At 36.3% G+C, this 16,078-nt stretch overlaps 2 protein-coding genes across 7 annotated transcripts in view; one reads left to right on the top strand and one right to left on the bottom strand.

Moving 5' to 3' along the window:
- LOC138325367 (uncharacterized) overlaps positions 1 to 9,031 on the bottom strand; it is a 173,199-nt gene extending 164,168 nt beyond the window's left edge. The window contains exons 1-2 of one of the 3 annotated variants that reach the window (XM_069270972.1): positions 8,880 to 9,009; positions 758 to 793 (exon numbers count right to left, since the gene is read on the bottom strand). In XM_069270972.1, coding sequence (XP_069127073.1) covers positions 758 to 793; positions 8,880 to 8,991 — 148 coding nt within the window. In that variant the 5' untranslated portion in view covers positions 8,992 to 9,009. Of the gene's footprint in view, positions 1 to 757; positions 794 to 4,471; positions 4,974 to 8,879 lie in introns of those variants that run through there. The other 2 variants (XM_069270973.1, XM_069270970.1) reach the window with 2 other exon arrangements.
- Positions 9,032 to 9,589: 558 nt separating this feature from the next.
- The window catches only part of LOC138325365 (nuclear pore complex protein Nup153-like), a 29,551-nt gene continuing 23,062 nt past the window's right edge, over positions 9,590 to 16,078 (top strand). For 2 of the 4 annotated variants that reach the window (XM_069270964.1, XM_069270962.1), the window contains exons 1-5: positions 9,590 to 9,781; positions 11,242 to 11,382; positions 11,658 to 11,919; positions 14,894 to 15,106; positions 15,727 to 15,836. In XM_069270964.1, coding sequence (XP_069127065.1) covers positions 9,707 to 9,781; positions 11,242 to 11,382; positions 11,658 to 11,919; positions 14,894 to 15,106; positions 15,727 to 15,836 — 801 coding nt within the window. In that variant the 5' untranslated portion in view covers positions 9,590 to 9,706. The remainder of the gene's footprint in view (positions 9,782 to 11,241; positions 11,383 to 11,657; positions 11,920 to 14,893; positions 15,107 to 15,726; positions 15,837 to 16,078) is intronic. The other 2 variants (XM_069270966.1, XM_069270963.1) reach the window with 1 other exon arrangement.

Genomic DNA, 16,078 nt, shown 5'->3' with positions numbered 1-16,078 from the left:
AATCGTGGATCGGATCGGATCGCCACATGTTAGACAATCCACAGCCCTAATTTTGACGAAAAAGTACTGTAAAACAACTAATTTTATTGTTTGATTTAGTAAAGCAAGATTTTAAGCTCAATAATGAAAAATATTAGTTTATCATAAAATATGCAGTAGCTGTATGACAAATATGAAGAAATTTGCAAACAAAAGTCTAAAAAAGTTAATGAAAAATAAGTCACAGGGGAAATTGTGTTACAAAAACGGTCATTTTTTAACTTCAAATGGTGAATTTTTAAATCTTCAGGGGAATTTTAGGCCAGAGGGGAATTCATTCCTTGAGGGGAAATTTACCCATAAACGGTAATAAATCAGAGCTAGATTGATCCCTGCAACGTCATAAATTTGAACAAATTTGGTAGCCCTCTATCCCAGCTTGCTAAATATCGGTCCACTGGGCCTTTCGGTTATTGAGAAGAAGTCATTATGAATGAAAAGTTTATGCAAGGAAGACGGCAGGTCAGATGACCTAAAAAAAGGATAATCGCACACGAACGTAAAAAGTAAAATAGTAAATAGCAACACACACAACCAACCCCCTAAACATCCCCCCCCTCAAAAAAACCCCTACCAAACAAAAAAAAGAAAGAGAGAAAAAAGAAAATTTGTGTTCAACAAACTGTGGAATCTGCATCAACGATAAAAAGAAAGGAAAAATTACACTAAAAATAATTACATAAATTATAATAAGCTACTTATCGATTCCATATCTTACATATCGCATGTCCTTTTGGTACGTCTGGGACTGGAACTACAAAAATAAACTGAACATCTAAAGTATCTGCCTATAGACTTTGTTAAATCCTAAACAAAGGAATTAATCAAAATATATTTTCAGTATACCGCATAGCCAGTTATTTTCGCTGAGATAATATTTTTACGATTTCACAGCACAATGCTATAATTGCGAAATTTCATAAAAGATAAAACACAAAAATCTGAGTGTACTCTAAATAAACCGCGAAGCGGTTTATGATGAGAGTACACTCAGATTTTTTTGTTATTTAAGAATTAACTTGAATAGATTTTTTCTGTTATATGAGAGTACACTCAGATTTTTGTGTTATATCTCCATAACATAGAAAATTTATTCAAATTAATCCTTATAATTCAATTTACTAGAGATAATCTCTTCAATACTCAAAATTCATTTTGGGACTCCTTTGTCTATGAAATCATTACGCCATCATCTCAGCCAGTCAAAAGAAACGTCACAAACGATTTTTTGCTTTAAGGGCTGATAAAGTAAATTTTTAAACCAATGAAAATGCTCGTAACAAGCAATATTGATTTACATATCCATAACATAAAAAATCTATTCAAATTATAATTCAATTTACTAAATTTAATCTCTTTAGTATTCAAAATACATTTAGGGACTCTTTTTTCTATGAAATCATTACGCCGTCCCGTCATCTCAGCTAATCAGAAAAACGTTAGAAACGGCGACGCCATTTTTTCCTTTATGGGCTGATACAGTAAATTTTTAAGCCAATGAAAATGCTCGTAAGAAGCAAAATTGAATTATAAATATTTCATAATTATAATCTGAAGATGATGTAATTTGATTTTTCCTATGGCTTACACTTCATAAAAACATGCGCATCATGCAGCTAAATTATAAAACAGATAGACATCAACAGAAACTCTGGTTTAGTACCTGGGTATATGCTATAATTGTGAGAGGATAAAAAATAATAGAAATATTATATTACCGCATACCATATAGGACATGCTGTTTTTATTGGATAATAACATTATTTTCTTATTTTATTAGAACTTATAGCCTATATGGAAAGTTGTCAGTGTTGGACAGTGGTTTTGCAACTACATTGTGATGTTGTAATATATTTTCCATTCCTGATAAGCCCCCTGACATCTTTCTGTTCGTCACAGGATAAACCCTAGCTGCTCCCCAGTCATTACCGATCCGAATTAAGACAGTTTTAAAATTATTGCCTGTGTCAATCAATAAATGAAAATGACAATGCTTTCATGGGAAGTAAGCCCCTGCTATTTTCCTTTTTTAACTCATGAACAACTCCACATCTTACCATCTCCACTGTCCGTACATATCATGTAAAGATCTATTTATTTGTGGGTTACAAATAAATCAAAAATAATTGTATATATTTTTATCACTTCTACCAGGTAAGTAAATTTTTAAGTTATATGTGCCATAATTAACTGGTTGAAAATTTTGACATGCTATTTTGTCTTTGGTACTGAAGACAAAGTACTGAAGACAAAATAGCATGTCAAAATTTTCATCCAGTTAATTATGGCACATATAACTTAAAAATTTACTAAGTTTCAAATTCAATCTATAAGTAATTAAAATATATATAATTATTTTTGAAAACCATAAGGTTTGATGAATTAAGCTGTGAAAATCATTCAAATGAAGTGACAAACATGTTTGATGCATTATAAACATTAGTTACAATACATTATTTATGTAATTGTACTGTAAAAGTTCCTTTATTCATGTCATATGCATATATACCTGAAAACAGATCTGCATACAGCAGTCACTTTACAACTGTAAAAATGTGAAACGACTTTGTAGACTACAACTTGACTTCATGGTTTGACCATGTATTCACAGCACTGTAGAAGTAAATACCATGTTATATAGTTTTATTTGTACATGTGACATTACTGATAAAACCTATGCATTGTAAGTATTGTGATTCTCAAAATTCTGATATTTTTTGGTGGTGAATAACATATTAAAAGCTCTTCTTGATTTGGGAGTATGAAAATTACAGCACATATATCTTTAAATAACTTCATAAATAATATCCTTTTTTCTTCACATACTAAAATGATCATAACTTTAGAAAATGAGAGAAAAAAGGTATTTTTTCGTATTCTTTTTCTGAGAAGAGAATTTGAGCACAAAGTATTAAGGAATTAATCCATCTTTTGGGACAATGTCAGGATCATTTTCTGGCAAAATGCCAGTGGTAGAACTTGAGAAGTTTAAAATGTGTTTTCAAGTATCTTAAATGACTCTTACTAGTGATATAAAATCATTTTGACCTGCATATTTAAACAAAGTATTAAATTGATGAAAAGTGCTAGGCTTTTCGTTATAGTATGTTCTTTCTACTGACTGTAATCAGATGATAGTTACCAGTGAACATATCATAAATTCATCACAAACTTCAAGTTACCTATTCTATTATCACATGGTTATGTTTGACAATACATTTACTTTTACAAAGGCTAAGCCTAGAATGAGATTCTGAACAACATACATTTTGCTATCACGGTATAGAAGGGCATCAATCAGCATTAGAATCCAGCTTGAAAATTTAGTATACACTATGCAGTGAAACATGTGGGTGAAGTATTATCCAACATTAATTGGCATCCCTACTAAAACTTCAGTTGTCAATTTCACCGGTCTGCTTTGGATTTCAGCATAAGGCCAAAAATAAACATGTCTGTTTAGGGTTATCCCACCGACCCTATTCTTTTACCCCCAACCCTAATTTTTTCCCCCACTTTTCTACGAAAAAAAATTAAAAGCTGGATTTCAATCTCAGACTCCGGTTCCGGCCATTACTTTTGAGTGAAAGACACTAGAAAAAAATTACAAATCCCTACCAATCGACCCTAATTTTTTTTTTGCCAATATATTCCTAAACAGACAATTTTTTTTTGCCTAAAAGAAAACATAGATGACCCCTGAATTATATTAAAGCACAAAAGTTTGCAAACAATTTTTTTTTCATACCCCGATAAAATTAAGAATAGTGACATCAATACTTATAATTAATTGTATACTCTATTTGATAAAATGAAGTATGTTTTAATGTAACATTATAGTGGTTTTTCAAGGAATTCTTTTTTCCGAATCAATACGCAACGTCAATGTCTATTGTGACGTCACGATAACGTCGGGGTTTCGCGCCATTCTCGGATTTTTTTTTCATTGTGGTATGTAAAAAAAATATTGGCCAGTTAGAAAGCCAGATTTGGTATGAAAACAAAGAAAAATTAATTATAACTATATATTAAATTTCAACCCCTCCATGTGTATTTCTTTTTACACAAACTCCCAATAGTGTGAAAAATCAAATAAATTTGATGATGTTAATTATCATGAATAATACTCTGTGTAGATGATGTAATGAATGAAATGGGAGGTGAATTTTAAGATAAATATTTTATGAATATGCATATACATTTTTAGTTTGTAAATTGTTAATTAGAATTGCTGCTTTTTGTTTGGGGTTTTTTTTGTTTTTTTTTTGCGGTTTAAGCGGTGGGCATCTTTTATATCACTTTATTATCATATCCTTGTCGTTTTTTACAGAAACATATATATGTGAATTTATAGAGCAACTTAATAAAATTCAACCGACCGCGATCTAACCATTGAAACTGAAACTAGACACCTAGCTGTTATCCCACTCACCAGCCCTTGTGTTGGTGCCCTCTTTTGAGGAGCTACCCTCATCAGCCTTTATATTATAACTGCTGGCCTCTATCCTGAGGCTGTGTCTATGTGGAGTTGGTTGACTGACTGATGAGGACATCTGTAGTGGGCGCCGGGGACGAGCACCTTGACTACTGTGAAGTGGGCTGGAAAAAGGTCCAAGAATCCGTGGAACATCGTACTGGACAGATACCACTGATGTGGGCATGTAAAACCTTTCCAAATCATCTCTTGGACGCTGTGTCAACGTCAGGTCTGAGACTGACCGCCGGAAACACTCGGTCCGCATCCGGCTCGGGATGCTTCAACTGCACTGAGGCGCGAAAGTTAAAAACCGCTAAAATATATCCCTTGTCGCTAAATTCACTCCGATTTTTTTTTCAATCGAATCCTAAATGATGGTTATATCCTGTATTATTGAAGTTGTCCGAGACAGTAAATACATGCGTATATTAGGTATACAATGTACACACATGCTATACCTATGTCGCCCAGTCACTCACTGCCGTTTGGCAGCCGTGGTACACATTCCTGACGTCTCTCGCGTATTGTCAAACATTTAGTGTAATAAACATATGTAATTCTATCCTATCGGGGTGTAGATTTCAGTGTTGATCTGACTATATCGCTAGCTCTCTATAGTATCGTATTTAAAACAAGCTAGTTAAAGTTTTCACTCCACACAAGGACTCGGCTTTGACACAGATAAAGACTCATTGAACTTCGCGCTACAACTGATCTAACAGGATCTGTATTATAATCATAAAATGTATTTAAAAGATTATGCATGCAGCAGTTATTGATCAACGAAATTACATTTTTTTCTAAAAGGGCAAATCTCCCAACTGATTCTGATCGAGGTAACCGAATATTGACACCTAACACGTAATGTGTGTATTAGAACTAGAGTAAACTGAGTAAACGATAGCTTGCATTGATTTAGTTGTTTGATCTTCAGCTTATACCAATAGAAGGGAGAAAACCCTTACTCGTATCAAAATTGTAAAGAAATAGGTAAAAACTTACGTTACGGGCCGATTGTCATAAATGACAAAGATGCCGATCTTTCTCATCTGCTTGAACAGTTTTTAATTTTTAATACAGCATATATATGTACATGTATTCAAGGATTTATAAGTGAGAAGGATTCGTGACTGTCTCTTTACTTTACTAAACACCACGCGAGATGCCTATGAACCGGGAATAAAAACCATTTTTCTCAACAAATACTTGTCTTATCGAGTCAAACGAAATACCAATGTAAAGTTTATTAAATTTCACAACGTTCATTATTTGCTTTAAGGACGGAATATTAAGAGGTTATGTCTTAAATTTTCGTTGAAAAAATACGACAGCTCAAAAAATATTGGCGCGCTTCAGAAACTAAGACAGTTACCCTCGCACCCGCTGCGCCGGCGGATATCAAAGGAAAATCAGTCGTCGCCCAACGTCACGGTCAGTGCACAAAAACACCAAAAGCTCCTGTCTTGTACTTTCTCAAAACGCAGTGTGACTTATCCTTCTCATACACGTCCTTGATGTATTTAAAATTACATGTTGAGTATGCTTTAAAGGTCCACCACCTTTCCGAAACGGCTTTTAATTTTTAAAATGGGAAAGTAAAACGAGATCGATATTTTTATATAGTCGCTAAAGTTATTAACTTATAATACTACACGTGTCATCACATTCTGAACAATTTGATTAAAATAAATAAAATGTTCATTTTCATAACGCGGGTCGTCTTACGCAGTTCCCGCCGTCGTCCTAAATACCGTGCGGTACTTGACTATCACTGCGCCAGACGGCAAAACAGCGAAATAACTCTCCACTGTTATATGTTTGGTGTTGTAACCTTATCTTAGGCCATTGGTATATATTTTCTGATGTTATTAATGTTTTTAAGAAACCTTTATGTTTTCCTCCGGAAAGGTAGTGGGCCTTTAAGATTGTTTCTTAACTTTTGCAGAGACTTAGATATTATCCAGACCGACCCTCCTATCCAGACCGACTGAAGACCTTGGGTATCCCAACACTTGAATACAGAAGACTGAGGGCCGATATGGTGGAGACCTTCAAAATAATCAACAAAATCGATATTGTTACCAGTGAGAACATGTGTACTCCAATGAGACACACAGGTACAAGAGGTCATAATAAAAAAAAAACTCTACAAGAAACCTTTTCGTCTCAACTCGGCAAGAAATGTTTTCAGTAACAGGATAGTGGAGTCCTAGAATTCTTTCCCTGTTGATGTGGTCAATGCTGAGAACCTGAATATTTTCAAAAAATAGACTAAACAAGCACTGGAAAAACCACGCCATGAAATTTTCACCATCAACCTAGGAAAGACAGTATATTATACATAAACCTAGGACATACTATTAAGGATTTAAGCAATCACTTTAAATATTTTACCATTATTGTAAATATCACTATACATCTTTACAAGCCTTTTGTGGCTTCCCAATGATGTTGGACTGATGAGAAACTGATGATTATATCTAAGTTTCTGACTTTTGTAATGCTTTTCTATAGGAAAATTTAAGGGTCGTCTCTGCATAGTTTTGTCGATTAGTCTAACCTTCCGGTGATATCGATTGTGACGTCGTGTTTTTACCTGATTTGTTTGACGTCATAAATACCTGAGGGTGGGACTAATCAACGGTAAATACTTTACCGTCTTCGTCAAGTTTTGGGATCTCGAAACACCCATTAGGTCTATTGGAAGTTGGTGAACATTGTAACTACTAAAATCATAACTGTTAGATATTCAGTACCGGTCATTCATTTTGCACGAGTTATAATACAATTTTTGCACTAGTTTCCTTTTAAAGGCCCACTACCTTTCCGGAGCAAAATTTAAAGGTTTCTTAAAAACATTAATAACAAAAGAAAATATATATCGATGGCTTAAGATGAGGTTACAACACCAAACATATGCAAGATTTCCTGTCTAATGTACGATAACAGTGGAGATTCATTTCGCTGTTTTGCCGTCTGGCGCAGCGATAGTCAACTACCGCGCGGCATTTAGGACGACGGCGGGAAACATAAAACGACCCGCGTTATGAAAATTAACATTTTATTTATTCTAATTAAACAGTTCTGAAGGTGATGATAAGTGTGCTAGTAAACGTATAGTTAATAACTTCTGCGACTCTACAAAACTTTTGAACTCGTTTTACATTCCTATTTTAAAAATTAAAAACCGTTTCGGAAAGGTAGTGGCCCTTTAAGGCACAACGTGCATAAGACCTAACAATAGCCTATAAAACAGTACGGTCTCTAGCTTGTTAGGACAGTCACTGTTATTTGGTTACTTGGCAGTGGCGTAGGAAGACTACCCCCCCCCTCCCCCCCGCCGCACCTACAGGAGGAGATTAATTCAACTCCTAACCATACATGCTTTATGTACATTTTTCATATATCATTAAATTTAATCCTTGTACACATTTATAGACAGTGGGGTCGCTAAAAGGAAATTAACGAATACGCAAATTGGCCAAATTAGCGTGTGAGCGCCAAAGGCGCGAGATTTTGGTGTTTTAGGGGTCTGAGGGTGACCCCCGGGAAAAAAATATAATTTAGAATGGCTGAGATGAGTTTTACAATGTATTTTGATGATTTTGCGAGGGCCCGAAAGCGCGAGATTTTGGTGTTTGTGGGGTCCGGGGCCTCCCCCGGAAAAAAATATTACGATTTAGAATAGCTTAAATGAGTTTTGATGAATTTGCGAGCGCCCGAAAGCGCGGGATATTGGTGTTTGGGAGTCCGGGGGTCTACCCCGGGAAAAAAATACGATTTATAATGGCTGAGATGAGTTTTACGATGTATTTAATGATTATAAAGCGTTCTTAACATGGTATTATTCGATTTAAAGCTACCTGCATTTAGATATGATAATTATGTCGTCATAATATTATGCAACCCTACTCGATCTGAATACACCGGCTTCACACCATCGGCACATTGTTGTGTAACATAAAAAAAATGAATTAATTGTCTCGCTAATACATAAACAGATTGATCTTTTAAGAGACATTTTAAAAAAAAAAATAGTACATAGAATCCCTTGATGGACATTTTAGTCTAGTTCGTGTGTATTGAATTTTTACTATTTAAGGTTTGACATTATGTGCTTGAACGTTTTAGGAAATGCGCCGCGCAGCGGAAAATTTTCTAGAATGAAGTACGAAAAATGTGCAGGAGGACCCTTTTTTCTTTCAAATAAGCATTTTAAGAAAATTTCAGTCGGCGAAAATGGGGGGGGGGGGGGGGGGGGGGGGGGGGGGGGGCCCCCCCCCCCCCCCCCCCCCCCCCCCCCCACGCTTCTTACGCCCCTGCTTGGCATGTTACATTGTATGAAGTGAGACATTTTACTTACCAGCCTCGAATGCATTGAACATTATTCGTGGCAAACTTCTCCTTCTGTGTGTCCTATTCTTTTCTATGGACACAACATTGCGTTTATCTTTGCATCCATTAGATATTACCATGTTCGCAATAAACAGGAGTACGTCACTCACAATGACGTTCCTATATCGAGGGATGACGTCATGACGACGTCCCGTAATGTTATGCTCGCAAGTTTTCCCGCGATCTCAGTGTGTTTTTTTTAAAACCGTGCATTATTTTTGACACACAGTCTACACACAACAACAATTATGATAATACTATCTAAAGCCATCTTATGATGTATGTATTCACGTCATTGCGTGGCTTTCGATCATATCAGCAATGATTTATTATATTGGCATCAGTAGGTAAACTGCATGCATTTATAACTTGCATTGTAAGCTTAGATCTAACATCGTAACAGTCTACTTTTTAAAGCAAAAAGACGGGTTGATTGAAAAATACTCACTTCTCGAAATCAATTAATTTTTCTACAGACACACGGACCGTGTGTTTAACAGGAAGCTTATCAAACAATGCGGTAAGTTATAAGAAAAAAAAATATTTTGTTAGGCCTAAATATTTTTAATCGTCACAGGCAGGAGAAATTCCACAAGCAGAGTAGCCTCCCGTGTAGCGAAATCTTTACTCAGTGACCTCAACACACATTTAAAGATCACGTGCGACGATCAGCCAATCATCTGTCTTGTTAATACCGCCATCTTTTCCATTCTAGAAAGTCGCATGGTCTTGAATGAAACAGGAAAAGGACCCAAATAAGCGCTTTTATCACTCCATCTCGGACGTCATATCAATATGTCTGAGGAGGGTGGTGGCAAGATAAGAAACAAGAAGGTAGCGAATCAGACGAAACCGTATGAACGACGGAAAGTAAGTGTTTGACAAAGATGAAATCTCGTTAGGCTGTACATCTACCAGTAGACTGATGTCAAATTTCATCAACATTCAATGATAACGGGTTCATTATGACTGCTAAATCTGGTTATATAGCTTAGTATGCTAGATTTGACTTTATTGCCAAGTCTGATAACACGTAGGTTAATGTTGACAAATGTAAACAAACAGGTGTCTGGTGAGTCAACATTTTTTTCTCGTACAGAAGAGTGAAAGGATTTAGATGACAAAACCTGAAATCGGTAATATCACAGGAGTTTGACGGGTTTTTTTCAATAATAAACTGTACAGTTTACATTAAAAATACCATCTATAATATAATTTAAAGCAAAACCTACGTGAAATCGCAGCAGATGATCTATTGTTTCTTCTTTTTTACTTTTAACAGTTAAAGATGGGTTCCCACAGACGTTGCTCTCAAATTCTCATAAATAGGAAAAGGAATACAAAAAATCTATTTTTCCTTTATGTCCAAAGATTACCAAATAATTTGAAGTAGAAGTAATTAAAAATATATATGATTGTCTTTGATTTATTTGTAACCCCAAATAAATACATCTCCATGTGTATGTGCCAATGGTTCCCGATCGGGCAAGCAGCAGTGCTCAATATATGGGAATTTTCAGATCCTAAACAGATGCGGGTAAAGTACAATTGTTGTCAGTTATCATAATCACCTGTTGGTGGGACTAATCAAAGGCAAATTGTATTCTCGAAACCCTGTAGTGCAGATGTGCATGCATGTCTAGCTGTAAACAAGAAGAAAATTTTCTTGGGGAAAAATAAAACTAACTTGGTCTGTCAAGTGGACAAGGATATCTCAACCCCTGTGAAAAATTAAAGATTTTGGTTGTCTACCCTTGGCAATCTTAATGATGTTGACCAACCAAAATCTTTCACTTGGGTTGAAATATCCCTGTCCACTTTACAGGTCCATGTAAGATTCTATTAGTCCGTGGAGTAATTCTGCAGTATTTGATACCATTTGATTGATTTTCATTTAATATGTCCACAAAAATTCCTTATGGTATTAAATTTTCTGGTTTCAAGGTTGAAGAAAAACCCACTTTCTTTTGTATGCTTGAACCTTCCTTAACTGTAATGAGATGTTAGAACATTTTATATTGTCACAATGAATGCAGTGAATTTGGATGACAGGTAAACCACAGGAGTTTGATGTTCTGTTAATGATCTGCATTTATAAACATATAATAAATATTCAAAGGTTCCTTACAAAGGTATTTAAATTAAAGAGAAAAACTTGAGATATTTACTCTTTGACACGCATGATTTGCAGTCATGTCAACCAAAATGTGGGCTGGGACTAAAGTACTACCATACCTGTCCTGTGAAGTCTTGATTTCATGTGGAAGTAGCCTAAGCATAAATGTGACATTTTTAGTTATTATAACATGATATGTATTGTATACTTTCAGTCATTCCTTGGGAAAGTTACAGACACAGTCAAAGAATTAATATCTCCATCTTGGTTGTCTGACTTGGTGAATAGTGTGAAAAAGCCAAGTCCGCAAAAAGATGAACAGCCAATTCCTCCCGCCCAGGAGCCGCAGTATATGGTAAAATTGTAATATGAGACATATGTCTGCCTGTATAGTGTATGTTTGTTAATGTCATCTGACCCTGAAACATTGATTAATTTGATTAGCAATTTTCGATTTTCATAATCAGTTATCAGAATCGGAATGAACATATCAACTGATTATCGATTATAATCATATCATAACATAATTAAATTTTGAAATGTATGAAAACTTAGTTTGTAATAAATGGAAGTAAATATAGTAAAACATTTTCTGTCTCAGTTCTCAGATGCACAAGTTTATTTTTCCAGAGTTCTCTGCAGTCTCATCAGCAGCATAATAGGATTCAATCCAAAGATGGGTATCCCCCAAAGTTTGTACCATTGACGAGAAATGGTATAGCCAACTTATCCCCCAGGGCTTCTTTACCTTTAGCCCCTTCAATACCATCTCACCAGTCCCTACAGCCACAACCAACGTCAACTTTCTCTACCAAAAAGAGCAATATTGAATCCCCCCGGACCGGAGATGTCTCGATGAAGAGCCAAGTACAATCCAACACTTTTCTGCAAGGTAGAGGAAATTGTAGTTATCAGTAAAGAATTTCAGTAGCCTTGCAAAAAAATCCTCAATTACCGTATTTTCCCTATTAAGAGAGCTTCTCCTAATAAGGACGCTCCCGACTTTTTAGGTCATCTGACCCAAAGGGTCAGGATGACCTATAGTCATCATGCACCGTCCGTCGTCGTCTGCCGTCCGCCGTGCGCCGTGCGTAAACTTTCCATTCAAACAACTTCTTCTCAATAACCGTAAGGCCCATAGTACTCATATTTGGCCTGTAGCATACTGGGATGAAGGGCTATCAAAGTTGTGAAAATAAATGACCTTGACCTACTTTCAAGGTCACAGGGGTCAAATAGGCTAAAATCTTTAAATGACTTCTTCTAACTAACCAAAAGGTCCAGGGTACTCATATTTGGCCTGTGGTATACTGGGATGAAGGGCTACTAAAGTTGTGAAAATAAATGACCTTGACCTACTTTCAAGGTCACAGGGCTCAAATAGGCTAAAATCTTTGAAGGACTTCTTCTAACTAACCAAAAGGTCCAGGGTACTCATATTTGGCCTGTAGCATGCTAGGATGAAGGGCTACAAAAGTTGTGAAAATGAATGACCTTGACATACTGTCAAGGTCACCGGGGGTCAAATAGGCTAAAATCTTTGAACGACTTCTTCTAACTAACCAAAAGGTCCAGGGTACTCATATTTGGCCTGTAGCATGCTGGGATGAAGGGCTACCAAAGTTGTGAAAATAAATGACCTTGACCTACTTTGAAGGTCACAGGGTCAAATTGGCTAAAATCTTTGAACGACTTCTTCTAACTAACCAAAAGGTCCAGGGTACTCATATTTGGCCTGCAGCATGCTGGGATGAAGGGCTACAAAAGTTGTGAATCTTAATGACCTTGACGTATTGTCAAGGTCACCGGGGGTCAAATAGGCTAAAATTTTGAACGACTTCTTCTAACTAACCGAAAGATCCAGGGTACTCATATTTGGACTGTAGCATGCTTGGATGAAGGGCTACCAAAGTTGTGAAAATAAATGACCTTGACCTACTTTGAAGGTCACAGGAGTCAAATAGGCTAAATTCTTTGAACGATTTTTGTTAACTAACCCAAAAGTCCAGGATACTCATATTTTGCTGGTGGCATGCTGGGATGAAGGATTACCATAGTTATAAAAATGAATGACCTTGACCTTCTTTCAAGGTCATAGGGGTCAATTAAGCTAAAATCTTTTAACTACACCTTTTAATTAGCCGAAAGGTCCAGGGTATTCATATTTAGTCAGTAGCATGCTGAGATAAAGGGCTATCAAAGTTGTGGAAATGAATGACCTTGACCTACTTTCAAGGTCACGAGAGTCAAATATTCCAAAATCTTGAATTTTGAACTTCTTCTCAAGTTCTACCAGTGTGATTAAGCTGAAACCTGCATGAAATGATCCTGACATGGTCCCGACCAAGTGTTGTTATATTTTATGTCGATCCAAAATCCAAGATGGCTGCCACAGATGATCCAAGATGGCTGCCACAGATGCCATCTTGAAAACACATTTTGAACTTCTCAAGTTCTACCAGTGCAATTTAACTGAAACTTGAAACATGAAATGCGGCTTATATGATCTTATCAAAGTGTTGTTATATCTCTGGTTGATCCCAGATTGAAGATGGCTACCATGACACCATATCTAATTATTTTCCTAAACAGCTATTGCCAAGATAGTCAGATGACCGTTAAGGCCCTTGGGCCTCTTGTTGTAGAAAAAAAATGTGTTTCCAAACAACAAAAACAAGATGCTTACCTTTTGTGAATTTAATTATCCATTTTTTAACAGAAATACACAGCAGTTGTAAAGTCACAAAATTCACATTCAACTGTAAATCCAAATGTTGTAAGTCTCCATGAAAACGATGTCTGATTTTATCAAAACGTGATACAGACAACTAAGACAAGCTTATTGACCTATGCTATCTAATCAGATGCCTCCTCCATGTCACTCTCAATTTCACTTTCACTTTCGGGTGTCCAGTTCCATTGCAATATTAGCATCATTTTTCACATTTTCATGGACATTTTCTACAATCTCAACATCTTTCTGATTGAAACCTTGGCAATCCTCCTCATCCTCCTCATTGTCAGACATCAGAAACATATCATGTTCCGACCCGTCAAGGGCATTACTAATGCCACATTTCATCAGGACTCTTTGATTCATTTGAGCATCAGGGCCTTGGTAGGGGGTTGCCTATTTCCATGTGCGGTGATGCTAACTTCCCTCTTGTAACACCACTCGTCATATTTCTCGGCAAAATGTGCTTTGACAGAACGATTCCATGACACGTCCGCTGGTTGTAATTTGCTCGTGCACCCTTTGGGTATGTAGGCGATATCGATGTTACAGATTCAAGCCATGTGAGTGGTCCTTATAAATGAAATATTATTCCTCTTTTTAAATCTAGAGAACCACCCGCAGGAAGCTTTAAATGACTGTGTGCCATTTTCTCTATGCAAACGAAAGGCCTCGTCCCGGAGAGCTTTTCCTGTAACTCGTACTCCTTTTTCTCTTCGCTCCATGAACCATTCTAACAGTTTTTTCTCAATATCGATGTTCTGTACCTTTCGTCCACCACCGGGTTACTTTTAACGGTTTTTAACATCACTTTCGGAGATTTTCTCTTCCATTTTCCGCCATCGCTGCACACATTTTCTGTCAACTTTAAATTGCTTGGCAGCTTGTCTATTCCCCTTTTCTTTAGCGTAGTTTAAAGGCCAGCCTGCATCTGTCCGCTGTTTACTGACCATGTGGAAATGACGCAATCAAATAATTTCCTGCGAGAAAACGACTATAGTCCGTTTCAGAAAAATGATCTCAAATAAAGGCGCCCTTATTGGAGAAAATATGGTACTTTTTATCTTTGGACAAGAATGTGAATGTTTGGAGATATATTTTTTGAATTTTCATAGCATTACCTGTTTTACAGATTCAAAGCCAGTAAATGGAAACAGAAATTTCCTAAGTGATTGCACATCTGGAAGGGATCGCTTGCAGAGTGACAGTTCTGCAGGGCCAGGTGATGTTATATCAGAACCAAGTCACACACAGGTCAATCCAGCAGACATTTCATCTGCCTGTAACCATAGTGAGAGCATTGATAATGAAGAACTGGAAGACACCCTACCCCCATCCGTAAATCGTGAGTTCTCATGTGTGTTCCTCTGTTTTATTTGGTTATTCAGACTATTTGCTTATCTTGTCATCATCAAATAGTATACAAATTTTGCTAAATGGGACTCATTCATGTGCCACGTGATACCTGATAATGTTTATGTGGGACTATAGTTTCTATTAGTGATGGAATGACCTCAAAAGATGATATCCCACGCCAACGTCCTTTCAGTTGGAAGATTACACCAATGGAGATATTAGTAGTCCATCACAAACGTTATCAGGTATCACATGGTACATGAATGAGTCTCATCCCTGTAAGGTTCTTGATAAGCAGGGGTCCTTTTTAGACCCCATCTGGAACCTTGGGAACAGATTACAGGTTTGCTTTGTATCTGACTTAAATTCGTCAAATTTAAATTGTTTTTGTTGTTGTTGTTTTTTCAATAAATGATAGACTTTTGCACAACAGTAGTGGATCAGATAGTACAGGCAGGAAACCAGATATAAAATCAGAAATTGTCAGGGAATTTCTTAGTCATTTTGGAAAATCAAGCAAAATATAAAGAAAACCGTGTTGGAAAGTGGAATATAATTTGTTACAATTTTTAGGATGAGGACATTTTGTTTACTACTGAATTATTTTAGGTTTAAACAAATCAACAACTTGGACTGAAGGATTCACAGCAAGGAAACAAAAATTTACAGATCGCTATAAGCCTGGATTTGACATATCCTTATTCGGGGCACCTCTTCAGGTATGTTTTCACTATTTCATTAGAATCCTGAACTTAAAAATTAATTGTCAGTCTTCTGAGAGCAAAAAAATGTTTGTTTTGATAAACTTAACTGATACAGTCATACCTATCAACATCGAAGGGAAGCAATGAAAAAAGTCGTAACTCTAACCCCTGTGGGGCAAGAGGGGGGGGGGGGGGGGTCTGACAATTAGAAGTAAATAGAAGGGTCTGTCTCAAATTTCATATGTAGGTTTCTTAAG

This window comes from Argopecten irradians, chromosome 6 (assembly GCF_041381155.1).
Source record: "Argopecten irradians isolate NY chromosome 6, Ai_NY, whole genome shotgun sequence".
NCBI classification, from domain to species: Eukaryota; Metazoa; Mollusca; class Bivalvia; order Pectinida; family Pectinidae; genus Argopecten; species Argopecten irradians.
This window is presented reverse-complemented; position numbering and strand designations above follow the sequence as displayed.